This window comes from Camelina sativa, chromosome 15 (genome assembly GCF_000633955.1).
Source record: "Camelina sativa cultivar DH55 chromosome 15, Cs, whole genome shotgun sequence".
NCBI classification, from domain to species: Eukaryota; Viridiplantae; Streptophyta; class Magnoliopsida; order Brassicales; family Brassicaceae; genus Camelina; species Camelina sativa.
Genome location: NC_025699.1, coordinates 11,144,401 through 11,169,123, shown reverse-complemented (window position 1 = coordinate 11,169,123; position 24,723 = coordinate 11,144,401). Strand labels below are relative to the sequence as shown.

Genomic DNA, 24,723 nt, shown 5'->3' with positions numbered 1-24,723 from the left:
TAAACAGAAACAGTTAAAGGTAAAACGGTGTCCTGAAGTTAGATTCCAGTAATAAATCTAGTTGTAGAAACAAGCACATATAAAATGGTAAATGAAGGCGCAAGTGAGTGAAGAGATACTAACCCAAGTTTTACCAAAAGGTACATGTTGATGAGAATGCATATGATCGGCAGTATTCAAAAAGGAATTTCTAAAAAGTTTTGTTATTACTCATAAGACATATAATAAGGACAAAACCTTTACTGTGCAGTACACATTGTTTACCAAATCAATTATATAGCATTACCTCCAGAATGTCCAAAAGTGTGCCTTGCATCATCCTGATCTATAGAACTCAAACCAGCAAGGAGGAGACTTCCACCAATACCACACAACGAATGTCTAAGAAGCCTATTAACCAACCATTTGGAATATTTGAAAAAGAAAGAGTGATAAAAATTTTAAGGAACAAGACAATGCTGAACTAACTTACCCTGGGAAGCTCAGACACAACGAATGTCTTGTCCTCTTTTACGCTTCATCCTCTTCAACAACAGGAAGCTATAACAGACTTCTACAAACACCAGAATGACTTAAAACATCTTAAAATCTGAAACAATCAACCCACAAAAACCAAATCATATGACAAATTATAAATTTTAATTGAATTCAGAAACAAAAGCAGAGAGAAATTTTACCGGAAAAGGAAACCATAAATCAAAGTCGTCAAACCACAGAAATCGAAAAGATCAGATCCATCGTCGAGTCGAGAGGAAGAAGATAAAGAGGAAAGATTCAAAAACTTTTAGAATGAAAAGTTTGGAGGGAAATTGAGATTTTACCAAAAAACGAACTTAAACTAGACCGGCGCTTGTTTCAACTGGCTCACAAAATCTTCGAACGTCGCTTATTAGTTTTTAGACCTGAGAGACCGAGACGGAGCCTTACTAGTTTTTAAAGACTTTAGCTCTGCAAAATTCGTTGTTACGTCGTCGTTTTATATTTTGGGCTTAATGGGCCTGTTGAGATTAGTTTTTATTTTTTTCTAAAATTGGTAGAGAGAGAGACAAAAAAAAAAAATTATTTCTAATTGTAAAAATAATAATAAATATTGAACATCTTAATCTAAATTTTTTGAAAGGAGTTGGTGTTGATGTGATTTAGGTGATTGTCGTAGTCCGGAAAATCGAGTTTCCAATAGTATGAGTGTTGATTTTGGCGAAATCGGTATGAGTGTCATAGTTGGAAAATTGGGTTATTAGCAAAATAATTGCCGGAAAACAAAATATAAAATGTTGATTTTGGTTAACTGAATCAATGGATGGTTTTATGAATTACTAACAACACCTCATCCATATTAACTGGAGGTGAAGATTCCTTCAGGAAAAAGCAATGTTTTCACGCCCGGCCCGGACCGGCCGGTCCGACCGGTTAACCCGCGACCCGGAGACTTCACCGGTTCGGAAATAGTACTAATAACCGGTAGTAATAAAACCGGCAAAACCCAGAAAAAACCGCTATTAACCCGTGACCCGGTGAATCGGTTGACCCGGCCGGTTAGTGGTTCAAAAAAATTCAGTTGATTTTTGGAAAAAAATATAAAGTTTCACAGTTTCAATTATTTTAAAACCTTTTATTCCTTTAGAGTTTCGATGGCACACCTCTCATCTTCAACTTATTTGTCATCTCTGATCTCTCATACTTTGCGTAAGAAACCGTTGGTTGTTCTATATTAATCTTTCTCTATTATTCTGAAAATTCATCTTTATTTGTGATTATCATGTGTTTAATTGATTTAGAATATTAGACTATTAGTATAATCTTTTTCAGATCTGTGTTTTATATTTCTATGTTGTGAATTTAACAGGAAATGGTAAGAGAGGAAGTGGAAAACTATGAAGAAAAAGCAGCTGCAAACCGTTCAGTCCGAAGAAAAAGTGATATTGCTTGGCCGTATGTCATTCAATCAAAAGACCCAAAGTGATAATATGATGAAACACCATCTTGATGGCGTGAAAGGGGATACATATGTGTGTTCGAAGATTTCTGCAGATGTGCGATTGACCCGTGGTCGAACCCGGTTGACCCGGTGACCCGGTGACCCGAGAGGTAGTCCGGTTCGTCATCCGGGTCGGATTTTAAAACATTGGGAAAAAGATATTAAAGTTATTGTTTAATGTTCTCCTTGCACATGCACACCAAGAGATGTATAAAACACATATTACAAGCTTTAGTCAATCCAGTTCTAGTTACACGTAAATAAAAACACGATCATTCCTTTGTTTATACTTTATATAATACTAGAATTTGTATCCGCGCATACGCAATATTTTTAATTTAAAATATGTTTTATCAATATAATTTTTTGAATTCAAATATAATCATTCAAACTTTTGAGTATAAATCGATATAAACATTAAACTTATTTTACTAAATGATATATAACATATATATTGCTGAAGATAATATTTTTTTGTTATGTCATCATTTGTGTGGGATTTTAATTTAAATTTTTGTATCAATAAAAATCACTGAATATAAATATAATCATTTGAAGTTTAAATGATAAATCTATATAAATGCCATACTTATTTTACTAATATATTTATAACATATATTGTATATTGTCGCAATAATGTTTTTTTGACAAATCAACAATAGATAACACTGTAACAGAAAATGACTTAAGAACTTCACTGCAAGAGTCGACAATCTTCTAACATTCTATCCATTGAAGAGTTCATCCATATTCATATCCCATGAAAATATATTTTTAAAAGTTCTAACGTAAAATATCGGTCGTTCGCCTATAATAGAGATCATTTAAACATATGGATATCTCACATTAAAAGCAACTATACAAAGTTTCATGAACAACTTCTAATGCTATTTAGCTACAACGGGGTTGTCCAAGAGCATCACCTGCTATAATAAATTTTCTGACCAAATCAAGAATGCTTAGACAGTGAAACGGTTAAACTTGACAATGAATATTCATTCACTAATCCAAGTTACATGTATTTCTAAAATCTCATTTGTTAATTTTGTGATGCAACCTCAGATTTGTCTTCTCAAAAAAACTAGTGTACTTAAAATATGTTGTTTTGCCAATGTTTTGGGTTAAAAGCATTTTCTATTAATGAAATCTTAAATTTGTTTTATATTTTAGTTTTTCTAATCATATTATAGAATTTTGTAGCTCCAGTTGATAATATGTCTTCAGAAATTTGCTACACAAATCACATGTTACTTTTTATAGCGACTTACATATCATTATTTATATATTTTGTGACTATTGATTTTAGTTTTTTAGATAAATTATTTTTTCAAAAGTCTTTTTCATAGTTTTCCCAGAAAAAATGTGAGCCCTGCGATGTCTTCATTTTAGATCAAAACTTTTAAGTTGAGTTGAGTAATTAATCTTTTATTTTTCTTTAAGTGAAATTTAATAATAAATCTTTGTAGTATATGTTTCTTTAAAACTAATGTTTCACTTCAATTTTATTTTTATGTTTAAAATTTTATAGATACAATTACACAAATTATTTTTTACTCCACCATGCATTTAAACCTTTACTTTCGTCTAAAACTCATTTACCCATTCTAAATTTTGAAATTTGATCAGTTTTGGTTAAAATTTGAATAATAACATTATTACAAAAACAAATTCATTGTATTTACTATTTTAAATTTTTCATTTATGTTATTTAATTTATTTTTATATAATTATTTTATTATTATTTACTAAAAACAAATTTCTATTATTGTTTTTACTATTTTAAAATTTAATTAATTTTATTTAATTCATTTTTATCAATATTTTACTATTATTAATTATAAGTAATAAATATGTTATGAATGAATATTTAAAATAATAATTTTTAATGTATTAAAAATACATATAGCATTGCTTAGGTAGTTGCTGATGTGGAAAAAAAAAAGAAAAATAAGTTAACTTTATATATAGATATATATATATATATATATATATATATATATATATACATATACAGATTTTAATGTATTAGAGTTAAAATTTATCAACTTTCTTCGCTAATAAATGACACTTGGTATAAAACCCAAAGTAAAAATGTCTCTTCTCTCTCTAGGCGATCGCGAAGGCGATTCGCGAAGGCGATTCATGATTTCTCAACCGCCACCGTCTTGTAAATTCGATTTCCCTATGTGAGAGTGTTTTTCCGACAAAGCAGACCGTTTTCGGTTTGGATCTTGACGGTTGTTGTCTGCGACAGATAACTGTTTGCAGTTATGTCCCCCCGATTTTCTTGAGGGATAACTGTCAAAGAAAACCGCCGTGGTCTCTCTATAAAAGCGGAGTCTTCTCTTGGATCATAATCGGTGTTCATCGCAGTCAATCACTATTCAATCCTACAAAGATGAGTGACAATGTTCGAAAGTCTTTACAAAACTTGGATTTGGGGATCAATGATGCTCCGATTGTTCTACCGTCAGAGTTATGTGGAAGGGCAATCAACGAGAATCGTTTCTCGCTTATTGTAAGTGCTGTGAATCCGAGGAAACAAAACCTAAGGGCGATTGTGGGTCAAATGCCTAAGATATTGGGTTTCGCCAATGCTTGTCGTGGTCGGATAATGGGGGAGGGCAAGGCTCTGTTTGTCTTCAAAACAGAGGCAGCACTGAATTTGGTTCTTCATCGTGGTCCCTGGGCCTTCAACGACTGGATGCTTACGGTTCATCGTTGGTATCCCAACATTTCTGAAGCGGAGACAAGAGTGATTCCATTCTGGATCCAGGTACGGGGAATTCAATCCAATTTCTTAACACCGCCATGGTTAACTGCATAGGGAATCAACTAGGTCATGTTGCTAGCGTGGATTTTGATGAAAATGCTAATCTAGTTGAGTTTGTGAGAATCTGTGTGAACTGGAATGTTGAAACACCCTTAAGGTTTCAACGAAACTTTCAATTTGGTGGAATTGATGATAACACCATCTTGAAGTTTAAGTATGAGAGACTCCGTAACTTTTGCCCTAAATGTGGTGCTCTCACTCACGATAGCAAGGAATGTCCCCTGTCTTTTGACAATGATCCAAATGATGATGACAATGATGGTGATGATGGATATGATCCGGATGACTAGGACCACCGTGATGATCGTGGTTACCAAAATCAAGATGAACCAGACTCGGACACTAACACGCTTCAAACTATTGCACCAGACGGTGGGATACCGGGTGTTGGTCCTTCAAAGGCAAACAGAGAATTCATCATCTCGGAGTCTGACGATGATTCCTCTCCAAGTGTGTTTGAGGACACAGAACTGACAGCAGAGAGGCTACGATACATCTTCACAAAGTATGCGAAGGGTAAAGAGGTTGCAACTCTTTCATTCCCACCACAAGGCTACACCAATAAACGTTCTCGAGAAGACATGGAACAGTACTACCAATGTGAGGAAGCAAAGGAAGATCTGAGAGCTGTTAATCAGATCATCAAGAAGACTCGAGTGGAATCTGCAGGCTCCTGCAGTAGTACTGCTTTGGACGGAGGCGCGGGGGGGCCGTTACCCTCATTGTTTCCCCCATGAGAGTCGTCTCCTGGAATTGTCAGGGTGTTTGCTCACCATCAACTCGATCCCGCTTAAAGTATCTATGTCGTATTTTAAAACCTAAGTTGTTGTTTTTGTGTGAAACTCTAAATAAGTGTGATATAGTTCATAACTTTGCTTCTGTTTTAGGATTTTCTAATGTAATAACACAACCCCCTCATGGTAGGAGTGGAGGTTTAGCAATAATGTGGGCAAACGATGTCTCCTTATCATCTATTTATCAAGCTGATAGGATTATTGATGTACACATTGAACATAATAATAATAGCTTTTATTTTTCGGGAGTGTATGGCCATCCTACACCGAGTCAAAGACATATACTTTGGGATCTTTTACAAAGTATTAGTGAATCTAGGCATGGTGCTTGGATGTTAGCTGGAGACTTTAATGAAATCCTTAACAATGAGGAGAAAATTGGTGGACCACAAAGGGAGGAATGGACCTTTCGTAATTTCAGAACAATGTTAGCAACTTGTGATCTATCAGACCTGAAATCAATAGGAGACAGGTTTTCATGGGTAGGGGAGCGAAGAAATTAAACCATAAAATGTTGTCTTGATAGAGTATTGGTAAACTCTCAAATGTCTGCAATTTTTCCTACTGCAGGAACATAGTTCTTACAGTTTAATGGATCTGATCATAAACCTTTGTTTGCCAACCTAAATCCTACAAACGTTGGGGTCCATAAACCATTTCGATTTGATAAACGACTCACCAACATTAAGGACTTTGATAAAGTAGTAGAAAAAGGTTGGAATTCTTGTAAAGATCGAGACTACTACAATATTTGTGATCAAATAACACGATGCCGTCAAGCCATGGCCAAAGGGAAACATGCCGCAAATATCAATGCTTCGAAACGAATAGATCATTTCCAAGCTGCTCTAGACAAAGCTATGTCGAGTTTAAATCCCTCATTGCGGAGTCATATACCGAGAATATAGAGGAAACTGAATGCAGCCTATAGAGATGAAGAGTATTACTGGAAGAATAAAAGCCGAAATCAATGGCTTACTCTAGGTGATCGTAATACCGCTTACTTCCATGCCAGTACTAAGATCATATATGCAAAGAACTACATAAAATCTGTTATGGATGAAACGCAGAATGTTCATCAAGATGACCATGATATTGGTTCTCATGCTCAAGAATATTTCACCAAGGTCTATGCATCTACTAAGAATCCTGTTTCTCCAATAGACTTTGGAGATTTTGTTCCTACGGTTACAAATGAGATTAATGCGGAACTAACTAAAGAATTCACCAGAGAGGAAATATATTCAGCTTTATCCTCCTTTGGAGACGACAAAGCACCGGGACCAGATGGACTCACAGCTCGATTTTACAAACATTATTGGGACATTATTGGATCGCAGTGTTCTAAAACGCGCTATGCGGTTGCTACGCGGTTGATAAACGCCTAGCGCCTAGCCGTATATGCGGGTGCCTAAGCGGAATGTAGGCGAATTATATATTTTAGATATATGAATATATATTTATATAAAAATAATATATATATATAGGATGAAAAGTTATACACTTTAATTTTAGAAAACATAAAACAAAAATATAGTATCAAATATTATATTCAATAAACTCTTATCTATCAAAATAGTTTAGAATCTATAATAATCTCACATTTTAAACAAAAAAAAACATAATCGATTCAAAAACTTGTAAAATTGACAAAATGTAAGTTTATACTTACTTTGGAACCAAATTAAATTTCATAAGTTTAGACTTTAGAGGCTAATTATAATATTTATTAGAAACAAAAATATTATTTAAAAAAATATTTAATTACAGTATTTTTTACTATTTTAGTCAACATACCGTCTAGAATCCGTACAGGCGTCCGCGTAGACCGCATAATGTCCGCCTAAACGCTATTAGGCGTCCGAATTATTTAAAACCGCCTAAATTACCGCATAGCTAAAATTTGAGACGCTCGGTCACCGCATAGCGTATAACCGCCGCCTAGACATCCGCGTAGGCCGCATTTTAGAACACTGTTGGATCGGATATAGTGACAGAGGTCAAAGAATTCTTTCATACATCGTATATGAAATCAGGACTAAATCATACAATTATCTGTATGATCTCAAAAATAACTGATCCGATCACTCTCGCTGATTATAGGCCAATTGCCTTGTGTAATGTGATCTATAAAATCATTTCCAAGTGCTTGGTGAATAGACTAAAACAATATCTTGACTCCATTGTCTCTGATTCACAAGCTGCCTTCATCCCAGGTCGGTTAATAATAGATAATGTCTTGATTGCACATGAGGTTATGCATTCTTTAAAATCAAGAAAGAGGGTTTCACAAAACTATATGGCAATCAAAACTGATGTAACAAAAGCTTATGACCGTGTCGAATGGAATTTTCTTGAAGTCTCCCTGCGCTTATTTGGATTTAATGATCAGTGGTTATCGTGGATCATGGCTTCTGTAAGATCAGTAATCTATTCTGTGTTAATAAATGGTTCACCTCACGGTTTGATCATCCCTGAAAGAGGAATAAGACAGGGAGATCCTCTATCCCCGTATCTTTTCATTCTCTGTGCGGATATTATGAGCCATCTAATACGTACTAGGGTTCTTAGTGGTGACATCAAAGGTATAAAAGTGGGGAATGGAGTCCCAGCAATAAGTCATCTATAGTTTGTCGATGATTCTTTATTCTTCTGTCAGGCAAATACAAGAAACTGCAAAGCAATAAAAGAAGCTTTTGAGGTATACGAATACTATTCTGGTCAGATGATAAATAAGAGCAAATCAATGATCACATTCGGATCTCGAGTTCATGGTCATACTCAAGAACGCCTGAAAAAGATTCTAGATATACCAAATCAAGGCGGTGGGGGAAAATATCTAGGTTTACCGGAGCAGTTTGGTAAGAAGAAAGCTGAAATGTTTAGTTACATTGTTGACAATGTAAGACAAAGAACTTCCTCTTGGAGCACCAAAAGACTCTCTCAAGCTGGAAAAGAAATAATGCTCAAGTCTGTAGCCCTATCAATGCCTGTATACTCTATGTCATGTTTTAAATTGCCGACGAATGTAATAACAGAGATAGACCAAGTTCTCCAAAAATTCTGGTGGGAGAAAAGCAACAATGAGAGAGACATTTCATGGATTGCTTGGCAACGATTACAATATGCTAAGTCAGATGGTGGTTTAGGATTCAAGAACTTAACTAAGTTTAATGATGCTCTCCTTGCAAAGTAGGTCTGGCGACTAATACAATATCCAGATTCAAAATTTGCAAAAATAATGAAGGCAAGGTATTACCCTGATGTTCACATCCTTGAAGCAAAGAGAAGACCTTATCAATGCGTCTATTCTAGAGGGTATCAAAATAATCAAGGAAGGAAGTAGATATTTAGTTGGAGATGGAAGCTCTATACGGGTGAATATTGACAATGTGCTACCGACAACACCACCACAACCTATTCATACAATATCTTCCACAGATGAGCTAGTGATTAAAGACTTGTTTGCAGCCACAGGTTCTCACCGTTTTTGGAATGAGGAAAAACTAATGAGTCACATTCCACAGGAGGAACATGAACAAGTAAAATCAATCTATTTATCATGAAATATAAGACCAAACAGAATCATTTGGCATTATACATCAACAGGAGAATACACTGTACGCTCTGGTTATTGGCTAAGTATGCAGAACCACCTTCCACTAAATCAACCTCCTATACCACATGGATCGGTATCTTTAAAGAACAGGATATGGAAACTTAATATTCTACCAAAACTCAAACACTTTCTATGGAGAGTTTTGTCCAAATCACTACCATCGATAACACGGCTAAATACTCGGGGAAAAAATATTGACCCTGTTTGTCCAAAATGTTTTTAGGCTGATGAAACAATAAAAAGCATATACTTTTTGAATGCCCCTATGCGAAATTAGTATGGGAACAAGCAAATGTGCCAATTGAGATCCTTTTGGATATGAATTTAGATAACGAGTCTATCCTACAAGCTTTCTTAGATATGGATTATATGGAAGAAGTCTCTACTGCAACTCAGTTATTACCTTTGTGGCTGCTATGGCATATATGGAAAGCAAGAAATAAGTTCATTTTTGAGGGTATTACAATACAACCGAGGGTTTCAATACAGAGAGCTCAAAATGATATCCAAGATTGGTTTACTTATAACCCACAACCTTGTCAAAGTAATACAAGTCGACAACAGGAACCAACTACATGGAGGAGACCCGATGATTCACTTGTTAAGTGTAACTATGATGTAGGATTTGATCACCTTACTAATCAAGCCACGGGAGGATGGATCATACGTAATACAGATGGTATATCACAAGGATGGGGCTCTACAAAACTTGGTGCGACAAGAACTCCACTTGAAGCTGAAGCAAAGGCATTGCTAATGGCTCTGCAACAAACTTGGATTAGAGGTTTTACTTCTGTCTGTTTTGAATGAGATTGTCAGATTTTATATAAGATCATCAACTATGAACACATAGACATATGTTTAGATGGTATAATCCAAGATATTCGATTATGGGCATCATATTTTTCAAATATTGTTTTTAACTTTACAAAGAGAGAGGGGAATAATGTTGCTCATCTGTTAGCAAAGTTTGGTTGTCAAACATGTAATTTTTATTATGATTGTTTTAACCCGCCAATTTGGCTTTACAAACAATTGTATTTTGGACTACCAAAGGTCTTCATCAATATAATTCAATTTCGACGGAAAAAAAAATGACACTTGGTATATGATTAATTTATTAGACAACAGACATGATCTTTAATTACAATAGTATATGATATGGGGATCATTACAAGAGTGATTAGGTATCTGTTAATTTTAAATGACACTTGGAACTTTATAGACTAACTTCAAAACCAAAATCTCCACATTTTTCCCATCCAAAATCACTTCGTAAATCCCTTCCATAGTAAACCAAACTTAAAACCAAAACAACGACTTAACCGGAAAACTTGGACGACACAGAAACATAAAAGTCCAAGCTTTCTTTATTAACGATTTTACAGACTCGTACGTGAAAAATCACAACTTGTGGTTAGGCAGATTCGAAATTAAAGGGTTCACGGTTCGAGCAACCGGAATGAACTTAGGAGGATGAGCCATGGTCAAGGTCAATCCTTTGATTGATTCTTCCAAGTCAACTCTATCTCCTTTGATTCTCCAGTCAAAGCCCTGCACCATCATCCCAACAACACTTCCTAGAATGACATAAGCTAGGTTTTCTCCGGGACAACCTCTCCTTCCCCCGCCGAAAGGAATGTATTTTAGTGCTTTCTCTCTTTTCTCATCTTCTTTCCCTGACTTAGAAGAAGTTAGAAACCTCTCTGGCTTAAACTCATCAGGATCTTCCCAGTACTCTGGATCTCTCATCACAGCATAAACATTAACAATAAGTGGTGTCTCCTCCGGCACGTAAAACTCTCCGATCCTACAACCTTCTTGGGGGACCCTTGCAAAGAAAGACCCTGGTGGGTGCATTCTTAGTACTTCTTTAACCACCGCTTGTAAATAAGGCAGTTTTGGTAAATCCGTTTCTTGAATCAATCTTGTTTTCCCTACCACCGTATCTATTTCTTCTCTCAGTCTCTCAAGAATGTCAGGATTTTTAATGATCTCCGCCATTGTCCACTGTGTTGTCTGTGCTGTAGTGTCTGTACCTGCAAATAGAAGATCCTGCAGTTGCAAAAACGTTTCTTGATTAGTACGTCAACAGTTTTGGATTATACCTTATTCAATAATGAGTGGAACATTATATTTACCGCAACAAAAGACTTGATATGGTTCCTAGTGATCTTATACTCGGCGTTTTCATCTTGATAAGCTTCCAACAACGCGTCCATCAGTTCCGTGCCTTGATGCCCGTCTAGCTTCTCCTCATATTCCTTAAGAATCCTTTCGAGCAGCTCGTCAAATCTGCTGGAAAGAGCCATCACTTCTTTTCTAAACAATGAGCTTAGAAGCTTTTTAAACGGTGGGCGCAACAAGCTTCCCAATACAACCTTGTTCACCAAGGCAATCGATTCGCTAGCCAAACTTCTAGCTTTCTCTGCCTCACCGTTCTCCTCTGAACAACTCCTCCCCACAATCATCTTGCAAATGCTGTTGTTACTTAACTTCATCGTTTCCTTAACCATGTCAACAGTCTCCTTCTTTCCCGCTTTATCAAGCAAGCTCACATAAAACCGATGTAACTCATCTGCACGGACGAATCTTGACCGTTCGAGCGCTTGTGATCCGAGCAGCTTTGTGACCATGAGCTTCTTCATGAACTTCCAGTGATCTCCATAAGGAGAGAAGATGAAGCTCCAAGATCCGACAAAGAGAGAATCGTCGATGGGAGGTGAACCACGAAACGAGATATTCACATCATGCGTCCTGAAGATCTCATAAGCTACTGAGGCTGATGAGACGAGGACTATGGGGTTGTTGAAGATGCGGAGACTGATGAGAGATCCGTACTTAAGGGAGAGTTTCTGAAGAGACTTGTGGGGAAGAGTAGAGAGTAGAAGGTGAAGATGACCGATGATAGGAAGAGAAGGAAGGCTCGGAGGCAAATCACAGCCACGTATTGAGCCGCTTGGTTTCTTGAAGAAGAGTTTGTAACAGAGGAATGAGAAGATAGAGCAGAGGGAGATGAAGATGAAGCAGCATTGGAAGTCAAGGATGATCATTGTTGCCATTCTTAAGCAAATGATGACAAAGAGAATGCTAGCTCTTATCTTATCAAGAATCAATGAATACTATTTATAGCACATGAAAATGTAAATTTCATGGAAACTTGAGGAGCCGTGTCTCGTTAGTTACCAAAATAGCAATTGCCTTACGCAATTTCGTAAGTTTTGTAATTTTGAGGACCACAATAATTATAAGATTATTTCTGTAATTGGTAAGTTGATGTTCATTATTATAAACCACTATAATTAGATTTTAAGATCTTTGGATTTCATATCATATTTTGTTCTTTATAATTTAAATATCATAGAAAATTACCAATATATATTTGCATTTTCTCTACATAAAGCCCACTAATTTTCGTCCAATATTTTACAAAACATGAAATAACTAACAGTAAGCTAATCATAGAGTTATTTTACTTGCGTGTTCAAGTAGTTTAGCATAGTTTTAAGAGCAAACATACAAAACGTGATAGATGAATCTAATAAGAGCATGTACAGTGAAGAGAACTTCTACTAATCTCTCAAATATGTTTTTTAATAAGTTTTGTGTAATTTTTTTTATGTAAAATTTAAATTATAAATAAAACCCAAAACTAATTATGATGATAGGACATGTGCCAAGTGAGTAATGTTTACGGTGGAGACTCTTTCAACCGTAGATTGCATTCTTTTTTTTTTTTTTTTTGTGTTTGTGCAAAAACTGCATATTTTTCTTATTCCACACTGTTTCTTTTGTCTTTATCTTTTAGAGGACGTGGAAAATAATCATAAAGTTCCAATTTTTTTTTGGTTTTAATGTTAAGCTCCAAACTTGCAAAACTACACGATTGTATTCACCAGTTTATGGGAGTGACATTTGCTTGTGCCTTCTTTATTCCTTTCTTTCTCCTTCTCTCGCTAACTGCATTTTGCAAGGAGAAATAGAAAACTTTAACGTACAGTTATGACGTATAAATTAAGAAAATTGTGATATTGTAAGATTCACATTCGAATTATTCTTTTATTATAATTGAAAACTCGAAAAAAAAAAAAAAAAAAAATTGAAAACTCGAGAGCGACAGCCGAGTGCCGACATGAGTCATCTCAAAATCCCCTTTTTTAAAAAAGGTATTGGAACATATATACTATCTTTTTATTTTGGACAAACAAAGACGAATCGAATTAATCTTTTGGCAACCAACATATACTAGATTCCGACCTGCACGTACGTGCATGGTTGATTTCATAAATTAAGTTAATAATGAGGTATGAAATATATTATATATGTGCCAGATTTTTTTTTATAAACTATGTTTGTATATAGTTTGAAATTATTTTGAAAATATTAGTTTGTAAAATGTATTCAATATATTTGGAAGTACTATATGACAAATCAATCTATGTGTAAAACAATTATAAAAATAGTTTCATACTCCATAGTTGAGAGTACTGCTTTTTGATAGGTAGCATGTAATTAGAAGGTATAACATTTATAATTGAAACTAAGATCGGTTCTTTACATTCATTTTGTGAATGTTAGGTTGAAATAATAGCGGGTTTACTAAGAAATTGGGATTGATGTGATAGGGGATCCAGATCAAATAAGAACCAAATTAATGATTGATTAGATTAATTATTATTAAATTTCTTAACTATCAAACCGGAAAATCTGCTAAAAGAATAGTTTTTTTTTATCAGATGACCTAAAGTGTCAAGCTTGTGAAACTCATCTCGAAAGATTTTTCCGGTAACGAATTTAATATTTTTTGGCCAGTAGAAAACTCACTCCAGGAAACCAAATGAGTAATATATGCATTAGCCTTGCTTGAATTTGTAAACCCGTAGGTAACATACATTTCAATAAATCATTTTTTCTAATATGTAATATGTAAGATATATATTAAAGAAATGGGTGAAAAATTATGACGGATTACTTGTATTTTCATTTATGATATTCTCAAACTCTATAAAATATTCAAATCTACTAATTTTTTTTCAAAATAATCATCTTAAAGTAGACACATACCCATTCTGAAGTTGGCGCTTACTGAAACTAAAGATTTTGAGAACTGAATCTAGCTACCAAAAATGTTTATACTTTAACTCGTTACCCATTTTTCTTTACATTATAATATTTTTTATTTTTTGAATTACACGTTTGTATCTTATACCCGCTATAATTAGTCATGATATTTGAAATAAATAATATGGAGATTTTGAATATATTACACCCGCCCCATTTATCATGAATAGTTTATCAACATTTTTTATTTTTATATATTCAAAAATAGAAATGTATATGGAAATATTTTTCTGATAGATAAAATTAAAATAAAAAAATTACTATTTAATTCTTAAATATGTAAACATTGTTTTGTTTTGTTTTGTTTTGTTTGATTGACATAATTTAAATAACGCACAAATTAAATGAAAATAAAACAGATAATGTGAATTTACAATTTCTAATTAGTTTTATAAAATGTATTATTAAACATTTTCATTATGGGACATAAATGTCTACACCTTGTGATATATGTTGTGTTGGTGGACACACAAATCTACTATACAATTACATACTATTCTCTTCTATATCTTAAGACTAAACACCATAAACAATAAAAAAATGACATGAGTACAGTATATGAAAAGCCAAATTTAATTGACGGTAAATCTATATGTAAAAAAAATTAGTAAATGGAAAATTGTTTAAATGTTTATAGACAATGGTAATGCTTGTAAATATATAGGATATAAGATGACTATAGTATGTGTGTATAAATGATCAAATTAACTCATGTACAAAACCTAGATGCATCCTTACATTCTTTAGGTTTATTGTATTATGTATGTCACTTTTTATGTATGTCATCCACTATCTGTAAATACAAAATTCTTTACTTAAAATATAATTAACAAAATTGTGAACCTACAATAAAATAAAAATAAGACTCACCCCATATAAAATATAGGAGATTAAGATGGATTTTGGTTACATATTCAACATCATCTGCCGTTTTGTTTTCTAAAACCATTGCACACTCGTATTCTAAGCTATGCAGGGTTAATTTTTGTAGAGGCCGATGAAAATATTCTTTTTATGAAACAATTTATGTAGTGTGTACAACTTTAAGAAGATATATATAGCTCGAAGATAATTAGGGTTAGTAGGATCAAAATCTCAACAAATAAATACTTAATTGCATATTACTTTGATTTCTCAGGCAAAATAAAAGCTGAATTAACAGCATATCTTGAGTAAATATCTTTTAATCAGTATTTTTAGTGAATCAATAATTCAAAATTTCCTAAAATTTTGGGAGTTTTTGAAACTATCCAAAAATCCAATCAAATATTTGATCAAGGTATGCTGTTAATTTCGGGAGTAATAAATTATTTAATTGTTTCTTGCAAATATTTTTTCTTTCGTTATCATTTATAGCATTTTGAATTGATACTACAATTAGGGTCGGTTGAAAGGTATATTAGTTAGTATAATTTAAAATATTTCATAATTAAGCAATTAATTAAACTAAGATCATATTCTAAGATTATATTAATTTTCCGAGATTTTGGTTTTAATTTCCGAGATTTTCCTAAACTAAGTTGCTAAGATTATGTTAACTTCTCTTATAAATGAAACACATCTTTATTATTTTAGAAGATATTGTAAGATTGAATTTTACTAATCAATGGACTTAAAGATTATGTTGCTAATTATGTGGGTAGGTTTTAATTGGTTGTTTTAATTCTACTCTAATTATGTGGGTTGATTTATTTAGATTTTATGATAGGTTTTAATTGCTTCCGATTTTTATGTGTTAATGTGTTAAAATCATTTAATGTTTGTTCTATCAAACTGTTTGGCTCTAAGTTATACATATCCTTATTCTTATTTGGGTGGCATTTCATGTAATAATTTCTTAATCTATGTCTACTTATTAAAAATGTTTCTCTTTTAATAGTATAGATAGAGCTTTGTTCCCTTTGTTCCCTTGTTGTGATTTTATTTGATCCTCTCTCTCTTTCATTTTCATAGTCCAACTTATTTTCACCTCACATTCATTAGGTACATATAGTGTATATGCAACAGTGTTCTAAAATGCGGCCTACGCGGATGCCTAGGCGGCGGTTATACGCTATGCGGTGACCGAGCGTCTCGAATTTTAGCTATGCGGTAATTTAGGCGGTTTTAAATAATTCGGACGCCTAATAGCGTTTAGGCGGACATTATGCGGTCTACGCGGACGCCTGTACGGATTCTAGACGGTATGTTGACTAAAATAGTAAAAAATACTGTAATTAAATATTTTTTAAAATAATATTTTTGTTTCTAATAAATATTATAATTAGCCTCTAAAGTCTAAACTTATGAAATTTAATTTGGTTCCAAAGTAAGTATAAACTTACATTTTGTCAATTTTACAAGTTTTTGAATCGATTATGTTTTTTTTTGTTTAAAATGTGAGATTATTATAGATTCTAAACTATTTTGATAGATAAGAGTTTATTGAATATAATATTTGATACTATATTTTTGTTTTATGTTTTCTAAAATTAAAGTGTATAACTTTTCATCCTATATATATATATATATTATTTTTATATAAATATATATTCATATATCTAAAATATATAATTCGCCTACATTCCGCTTAGGCACCCGCATATACGGCTAGGCGCTAGGCGTTTATCAACCGCGTAGCAACCGCATAGCGCGTTTTAGAACACTGATATGCAAACAATCAACAAACAACATTTTCCTTTTTGTCTCTATCACTTGAGCAAATTTGGAAGACTTTTCCTCAATGTGCAACACAACGCGTAATTGAGAGTGTGGTTAAAAAGAGAATTATAACTTGTTCTAATACTGATATCTATGAATGAATTAATACGAATAATGAACAAAGCATATGTCGGCCTTGTTCGTCCGAAAAAATAATGAATCATATGTCACCGCACATTCACATTAGGTACATAAATATTGTTTTTGCTCTTTAAAACTTTGGTTAGATGCTTGAACACGCAAATGAAATAACACTAAGTAGGCTTATGTGGACGAAATGCAAAGATACCTTGGTGATTTTGTATGCTACTTTTTAAAGAAAATTTTCACATATGTACGGAAGATCATACAACCAAATGGCACCTCAGACGACGTCACCTCAGGTTTTCAAGAAACAGTACATTTTCATGTGCTATATATACAAGGCACTAGTACTTGTCATTTGCTTTCTCACTTTGAGCGAGAATGGCAGCAATGATCATCCTTGGCTTTCAAAACTGCTCCACCTTCATCTTCCTCTGCCTCTTGACAGTCATTTGTTACTATCTTTTCTTCAAGAAACCAAACGGCTCAAGACGTGGCTTTGACCTACCTCCGAGCCCTCCTTCTCTCCCAATCATTGGTCATCTTCACCTTCTCCTCTCTACTCTTACCCACAAGTCTCTTCAGAAACTCTCATCCAAGTATGGACCTCTCCTCCATCTCCGCATCTTCAACATACCCATTGTCCTCATATCCTCCGCCTCCATGGCTCACGAGATCTTTAAGAATCAGGACGAGAACATCTCCTCTCGTGGTCCCGCTCCCATCGATGATTCTCTTTTTGCCGGATCTTCAAGCGTCATCTCCTCTTCCTATGGAGATCACTGGAAGTTCATGAAGAAGCTCATGGTCACAAAGCTTCTCGGAGTACAGGCACTCGAGCGGTCAAGAGACGTTCGTGCAGATGAGCTAGAGCGGTTTTATACAAGCCTGCTCGATAAGGCGATGAAGGAGGAGCCAGTTGAGATTGGTAAAGAAGCGGTGAAGTTCGTTAACAACAGCATTTGCAAGATGATCATGGGGAGGAGCTGTTCAGAGGAGAACGGTGAGGCAGAGAGACTCAGGGCTTTGGCTACCAAATCTCTTTCCTTGGGAAAGAAGATTGTATTGGGATCCGTGTTTAAGAAGCTCGGAATCTCACTGTTCAAAGAGGAGATAATGACTGTTTCCAACAGATTAAATGAGATGTTCGAAAGGTTTCTTGTGGAACACGAAAAGAAAAGGGACATGCATCAAGAAACGGACTTGATGATCGGCACGTTGTTGGCAGCTTATGGAGACGATGACACAGAGTACAAGATCACTAGAAACCATATCAAGACGATGTTGGCGGTAAATGTTACTCACATGTGGTTCCATGTTGTGACTCGTGACTAAAAAACGTTTTGTGCACCTTGCAGGATCTTTTATTTGCAGGCACGGATACCTCGGCCCAAGCAATACAGTGGGCAATGGCGGAGATGATTAACAACCCTAACATTCTCGAGAGATTGAGAGGAGAAATCGATTCTGTGATAGGGGAAACAAGGTTGGTTCAAGAAACCGATCTACCAAATCTGCCATATCTGCAAGCGGTGGTTAAGGAAGTACTAAGACTGCACCCGCCGGGAACTGTCTTGGGAAGGATCTCCCAGAAAGGGTTTAGGATGGTAGGGTTTGACGTACCGGAGGAGACACCACTTGTTGTTAATCTTTATGCTATAATGAGAGATCCAGATTACTGGGAAGATCCAGAGGAGTTTAAGCCAGATAGATTTCTTCTAGCTTCTTCAAGAACAAGGGAAGAGGAGGAGAGAAGAGAGGAAGCATTCAAGTACATTCCTTTTGGTAGTGGAAGGAGAGGCTGTCCTGGAGCAAATTTAGCTTATGTCTTTCTAGGAGCTGGTATTGGGATGATGGTGCAGGGATTTGAGTGGAGAAACAAAGGAGATGAGAAGATTAACATGGAAGAGGCTGTTATAGGACTGAGTTTGACCATGGCTCATCCTCCTAAGCTCACCCCTGTTGTTCGAACAACAAACCCCTTATCATTGAATCAGAGTTCGTGAGTTACTTTACTTATGAATTATGATAACTAGATTGTTCATGTAATAAGGAAGCTTTGCATGTGTTCTATCTTTTTCCGTCGTCCAGTTGGTTGATTACCTTTGGTTTAGTTTGTTTTATCGTGTGAAACCGAAAACAATTGGGCATTGTTCTTCGGTTTAGGTCGTGCCAAGTTTCCCGGTTTAGACTGGTTTCTTTCTTGTATTGTTTAAAAGTTAAATAAAATGAAGAAGAGTGTTTTCTTCAAGGCTATATTTTTTTTTGTTCTCATGTCAAAACTAAATGTTTATTGATAGAAATGTTTTGGTTCTATGTGTGCTCAACTTCATTTGAGCCCTCCAACTTGTTTTGAAAGGTTTGATCATAGCAAGGCTTGTGAGGTTTTGAAAAGTTTTGATTTCGAGTAGTTTACAGTCCTAGCTTTATTCTTGATCCGGATATGTTAGTCGTGACCCGAATGGAACCAATCCAACTGCCCATTGGATCCGCGTGTCTTAATAGTAAAATACCTAATCACCCTTGCTCGTTTTTTTCTTTCTTCGTCCGTTTTGTTTTCGTGAGGGCAATTGTATGGAAAAAAATAGTAATGTCAAAGTCACACTAAGAAATTAAAATTAAATGAAATAAAAAAAATAGTGCTAATAAAAAACATTGCCCCCCATTAAAATCCACAATTCGTTTAATTTCGTAGGCGTCAGTTTGGGGATTCTTTTTGAAATTAGTTTTTCGAATTCGCCACTCAAATCTGGAACGAAACGTATTGTGTCGCTACCCACTCTCGAATCGAAATTGTATAAAAACTCTTCGATTTTGTTTCTTTTCTTCGGGTTTGCGTATCATCAATTTTAATTAGAGATCCTTCTTCTTCACTCACTCTTCAGTTGCACAAGTATGGAAGCTCTCTACGCCAAGCTCTACGACAAATACATCAAACTCAAGGTTTTTCCATCAACCTCCTCCTCATGTAATTTCTGGGCTTCGATTTTGATTTGGATTTCATTTTTTTTTTTTTTTTTTTTNCCAGAAGAAGGAAATTTCCGAATTCGATGCAGTTAATAAGGGAGTTGAAGAGAAGTTCCTCAAATTTGTTGCAGGTAATTTCCTCTAATTGTTTTCATAAGTTTCATCAATTTTGAGATTTGAGTATTTCTCTCTTGTTAGGTTAGATTTTCGGAATTCGCAATTTGGAATTTACAAAAATTGGGGGTTTTTTTTTTGACTTATTAGTGTCTCTGTCTTTGTGTGTGCAGCTTCGGAGGAGTTGATGGAGCATTTGAAAAGTGAAAAGCAGGATTTGCTGGAGAGAGTTGAGAAAATGAGGACTGAAATGGATTCAATCAGGCATGTACTACTACATCATTACTATATTACCCTGTTCATTTTATCCTCTGTTGATGTGGTTTATCTTTAGAGTAAGTTGGATGATGCCTTGCAAATGTAATTATACCAATCTTGTTCCACAGATCTGACAGGGACGACAAGTGTCTGGAGTATCAAAATCTTAATCGTGAGCTCAAGGAAGAAAAACAAAAGAGTAAGAAGAAGCAATGTTAATTATAGTTTCTGCTCCAATTTGCATGTAGCATTTTCATAGGACGTGATATATGAAGTTTGTTTTTTAAAGGAATTTGGCTGAGAAAGTAATGTGAAGTGCTTGTGGAGGAGAGTGATGAGGATAAAATCTTTGTTGTTCTTTCGGTGTTGAGTCATTTTTGAACTTGGACTTTAAAAGAGTTGAGTTTTTTTTTTTAACAGATAAAGCACTTACTGAAGAAAATGTCAAGCTAAAAGAGCAGATCCAAGAGGGACATCTTCGCAACTTCGAAGATCAAAGTGGGAAAAAACAAGAGACTATAACACCTGAAACTGCTCGAGTTACAACGAGAAGCATGAGAAAACGTAGCAGACTGTCAGAAGATATGGTGGAGGAAACGGATATGGTATCACCTCACATTAACAACCATCATAAACCAAAGGTAAAACAAATCGTCTCTTATCCTTTCAGTTCTGAGCTGAATGATGCACATCTTGTTTCACTAACCCCGTGGATCATAAAGTTATCCGTATTAATATTTATTCTTGCTTTTTGTTTCAAGGAAACTCTCTTGGTTTCTCAGCCACAATGCTGCAAAACAACCAATGATGGATCAAGTAATTCTGCTAGTTGTATATTTCAAGCTCTTGGTGAACAGTTGCTAGGAATGGAATTGTCAACTAGTAATAATGAAGGCGAACACGTAATTCATCTGTTGCATCCAACAACTGGTAATTTATCTGTTGCGTAAAGTTATATCCACTGTATCTTTCTCCGGGTTGTTTTCATGCAAGACATATTTCCCTTTGATTCAAAAGATGGACCATCCAACTTATTTGAAATCATCAACCACCGTAAAAGCACCGATGTTGATTTTGTTCTCCCTGATTTTTTGACCATAACAGGTTTATCCTTCAGCCTAACTTTTGTGTCATCTGGTGAAGAACCTGAGTGGCTTTACAAGGTTGCATCGCTCGGAACACTCCAAAGAGTGGTACCAGAATGGATGAGAGAGGTTATAATGTTCAGCACAAGTATGTTTCCTGTGTTCTTTGAAAGAGTCTCTAAAGTCATTAAGCTCTATTAATGATCGGTACCGTATGTACGTCTCCCTCCCTTATCTTGTGTAGTCATCTCTGATGGCTTTGTAGTGTGATGTTTCTCAATAGGTTGAAAAGTTAGGGAAGTTATCATGTATCTATAGAAAAGTGTCTCTCGTTAACTTTGGGATTGATTTCAGAGATACTGTTCCCTTTTAATGAATCCAATTGTAACAAGATCTTGGTTTTTCTTTTGCTCTCAACAAACTCTCTTTCTTGTATATCTCATGAATCTCTGATCTATTGTGCATTTTACATGACTTAACACTTCAATATTAGGCATATATAGAGGCATCATCACAATTGTTTTCTAGACCCACACAAGTGGAACTCGAGAGAGTGGCAAGAATGGTGTGTTGTTGGAGCCTTTATCTCAACATCACCTTCATTACTTACTCTGATCAAAATACAATGATTTACCTAAAGAAACATAAACTTATCTGTTTTGTTTGGCCTCTTCTGATGTGTAAAATTATGATGGATGATCGATCTTACAAAACATGATTACATCAACTAATTTTCTTATCCCAAGGAAAATGCAATGGTAAAGTGTCCTTTATCGAAACAATTAAATTCCCATTTACATTGTTTTCGTATAACAAAGTTGATGATTGGAAAGAAAGAAGAAGTAGCCGTTACATAAGTTAGGTGAATTTTTCAATTCAAATGCACCAAAGAGCCGCTCGCTATATTCTAAGTTACAACGTTCGGAAAGATAATTCCCTTTTATTGCTTCTACAACGACGTCGTTTCTTTTGTCGTACACGTTTTATAACCCAGACCCACGTCTCTCTATCTCTCTCTCTGTTAAAGAAGAGAAGAAGAACTCTATCTCTATCTCTCTTCTCCTTCTTCTTCAATTTAGATCGTTCGTGAATCTGTACCTCCACGTGTGAAAGCATTTCAATTTCAGAAATTTCGACTACGATTGTTGGGTTTTTCAATCAGAAGAGGCGAAAAAAGGATGGCGACGGTTAATGGGTACACAGGAAATACTCCGGCGGCGACTACGCCGGTAGCCACTGGATCAAAGCAACCTGCTCCTCCGTCTAAGACCGTCGATAGCCAATCCGTTCTCAAAAGGTTCTTTCTTTTCTACTTTTTCTTTTCCCCCCGATCTTGGAATAATCCGCATCGTGGAATTTGTAATAGTCTTTAGCTTCTTTACGATTGGAATCGCTTATTCGATTGTTTTGTTGATTTCATTAGGTAGATTAGATTAGGATTTGATTATACCCATATCTAGTTCTTGTGGTCTACATCTTTCTAGATCATTTTTAGACAAAACGATGGATCCAAAAAAGAACTGATTGTGACTTCTCTTTGTTCTTTTCTGAAAAATGATGGGTTCTTTTATTGCCCACCAACTGTTTGCTATAATTCCTCTGAGAGTTTGATGCATCGGGCTATATATGTACTACTGATTACATTTCACTATGGTTTTCCTCTTGTTTGGTTCTGATTCAGATCTCTTCTTGCTCAAATCCAATTCAATGATTTACTAATTCTTTTGTTCGTCTTTAAATGCAGGCTGCAGTCTGAACTAATGGGCTTGATGGTAAGCTATCCCTCCTTTGCCTTTCTTCTATGTAAAGAATCAGAACTGAACCTGTCTGTGGATATAGTTTAAACGCTTATATATAGCTTTTGTTGGGATTTATGTTTTGCAGATGGGAGGTGATCCTGGGATCTCGGCTTTTCCAGAGGAAGACAACATATTCTGCTGGAAAGGAACTATCACAGGGAGTAAAGACACTGTGTTTGAAGGAACTGAGTACAGACTTTCGCTCTCTTTCTCAAACGATTATCCTTTTAAAGCTCCCAAAGTTAAGTTTGAGACGTGTTGCTTCCACCCCAATGTGGATCTTTATGGCAATATTTGCTTGGACATTCTTCAGGTACATAACAATCGTTTGCTCATGGAGCTAAAGCTATAACACACATCTCAGAGAAGCAGTACTTAAGACGGATCTGTACTTAACCAGTATCTGTTTTCACATTGTTTGTAGGATAAATGGTCTTCTGCTTATGATGTGAGGACGATATTACTCTCAATTCAGAGCCTTCTTGGAGGTAAACTCTATTCTATGGTTGATATATTAACCGGCTCCCGTTTCTATCTGTTGGTTTGATATCTTATATCTGATTTTCCTGCCTTTTTGTTGGGATTTGATCAGAACCGAACATCAGCTCACCATTGAACAATCAAGCAGCTCAGCTTTGGAGCAATCAAGAAGGTAATTTTTTGCATTAGTAATCAGATTACAGCATCTCTGGTTTTACAACCATTTTGATTCAATAAAGATATTCTTCTTCTTATGCCTGTTTTTATTTTTTTGGTTGTATTGCTAATGTAACAGAGTATAGGAAGATGGTTGAGAAGCTCTACAAGCCTTTAAACGCATGATTCTCAAAAAGCCTCTGTAAACTGATTTAAATCACAACTGTCCTGGATCATGTCAATTTTCAACTTTTTCTATTCTCAGTGTGAGCCAATATTAGCAATCAAAACCCTCTTATCACACAGTTACACACAATCACCACCAGACACCAGTATCAACCAACCATTCAGAGCAGATTAAAAAAAAAAAAACTCTATTGTTTAAGTAACTTAGGTTTGAGAAGTTCGTAGTAGCTCTGAAAATGTTGTAGACGACGTATCAGAAATTTTCATTAAAAATTTAGTATCTGAACTTTATAAGAAAACCGAGAAACAGAAGTTCCCAAGCGATAAGAACATGATGATATATCGCGACAATACCAACCAAACAAACAAACCAAAGCTGTTAAGATAAATCGAGCTAAAATCATGGAATTGTTGGTTCCGGAGGAGGAGGAAGCGGAGACGATCCTGTTCAAATCATGAAGCCCATAATTCGTGTTTGACCGATTATCTCATAAAATGGGCCTTCTGGCCCATAATTATAGAAACGTCGACGTTTCATTCATACCCTGG

General features: G+C 35.1%; 4 protein-coding genes across 4 annotated transcripts; 3 read left to right on the top strand and 1 right to left on the bottom strand.

The window, feature by feature from the left end:
* LOC104746413 (cytochrome P450 705A5-like) lies at nt 10,326-12,317 on the bottom strand. Its single transcript, XM_010467881.1, has 2 exons — nt 11,366-12,317; nt 10,326-11,279 (listed from the first exon to the last, which is right to left on the bottom strand). The coding sequence occupies exons 1-2, from the start codon at nt 12,284-12,286 to the stop codon at nt 10,629-10,631; spliced, it is 1,572 nt and encodes a 523-aa protein (XP_010466183.1). The 5' UTR covers nt 12,287-12,317; the 3' UTR covers nt 10,326-10,628.
* Nucleotides 17,511-19,135, top strand: LOC104748355 (cytochrome P450 705A5-like). Its single transcript, XM_010470010.1, has 2 exons — nt 17,511-18,419; nt 18,488-19,135. Exons 1-2 carry the CDS (start codon nt 17,511-17,513, stop codon nt 19,133-19,135), a joined length of 1,557 nt encoding a protein of 518 aa, XP_010468312.1.
* LOC104746412 lies at nt 19,785-21,956 on the top strand. Its single transcript, XM_010467880.2, has 8 exons — nt 19,785-19,924; nt 20,015-20,072; nt 20,158-20,227; nt 20,384-20,474; nt 20,597-20,667; nt 20,889-21,109; nt 21,230-21,398; nt 21,573-21,956. Exons 2-8 carry the CDS (start codon nt 20,025-20,027, stop codon nt 21,752-21,754), a joined length of 852 nt encoding a protein of 283 aa, XP_010466182.1. The 5' UTR covers nt 19,785-19,924; nt 20,015-20,024; the 3' UTR covers nt 21,755-21,956.
* On the top strand, nt 22,506-24,293 carry LOC104746411 (ubiquitin-conjugating enzyme E2 19). The gene is made up of 6 exons (XM_010467879.1): nt 22,506-22,850; nt 23,298-23,325; nt 23,438-23,665; nt 23,777-23,840; nt 23,945-24,004; nt 24,128-24,293. Exons 1-6 carry the CDS (start codon nt 22,732-22,734, stop codon nt 24,172-24,174), a joined length of 546 nt encoding a protein of 181 aa, XP_010466181.1. The 5' UTR covers nt 22,506-22,731; the 3' UTR covers nt 24,175-24,293.

Excerpts from the sequence above, each read along its gene's own strand:
- LOC104746413 (XM_010467881.1), bottom strand. The coding sequence starts at position 12,286 with ATGGCAACAATGATCATCCTTGACTTCCAATGCTGCTTCATCTTCATC. Across the intron at positions 11,280-11,365 it reads ATATCAAGTCTTTTGTTGCG|GATCTTCTATTTGCAGGTAC; the intron begins GTAAATATAATG and ends TTGCAACTGCAG.
- LOC104746411 (XM_010467879.1), top strand. The coding sequence starts at position 22,732 with ATGGCGACGGTTAATGGGTACACAGGAAATACTCCGGCGGCGACTACG. Across the intron at positions 23,841-23,944 it reads AATTCAGAGCCTTCTTGGAG|AACCGAACATCAGCTCACCA; the intron begins GTAAACTCTATT and ends GGATTTGATCAG. Across the intron at positions 24,005-24,127 it reads GCTTTGGAGCAATCAAGAAG|AGTATAGGAAGATGGTTGAG; the intron begins GTAATTTTTTGC and ends CTAATGTAACAG.
- LOC104746412 (XM_010467880.2), top strand. The coding sequence starts at position 20,025 with ATGGAAGCTCTCTACGCCAAGCTCTACGACAAATACATCAAACTCAAG. Across the intron at positions 20,228-20,383 it reads GTTCCTCAAATTTGTTGCAG|CTTCGGAGGAGTTGATGGAG; the intron begins GTAATTTCCTCT and ends TTGTGTGTGCAG. Across the intron at positions 20,668-20,888 it reads CAAGGAAGAAAAACAAAAGA|ATAAAGCACTTACTGAAGAA; the intron begins GTAAGAAGAAGC and ends TTTTTTTAACAG.
- LOC104748355 (XM_010470010.1), top strand. The coding sequence starts at position 17,511 with ATGGCAGCAATGATCATCCTTGGCTTTCAAAACTGCTCCACCTTCATC. Across the intron at positions 18,420-18,487 it reads ATATCAAGACGATGTTGGCG|GATCTTTTATTTGCAGGCAC; the intron begins GTAAATGTTACT and ends TGCACCTTGCAG.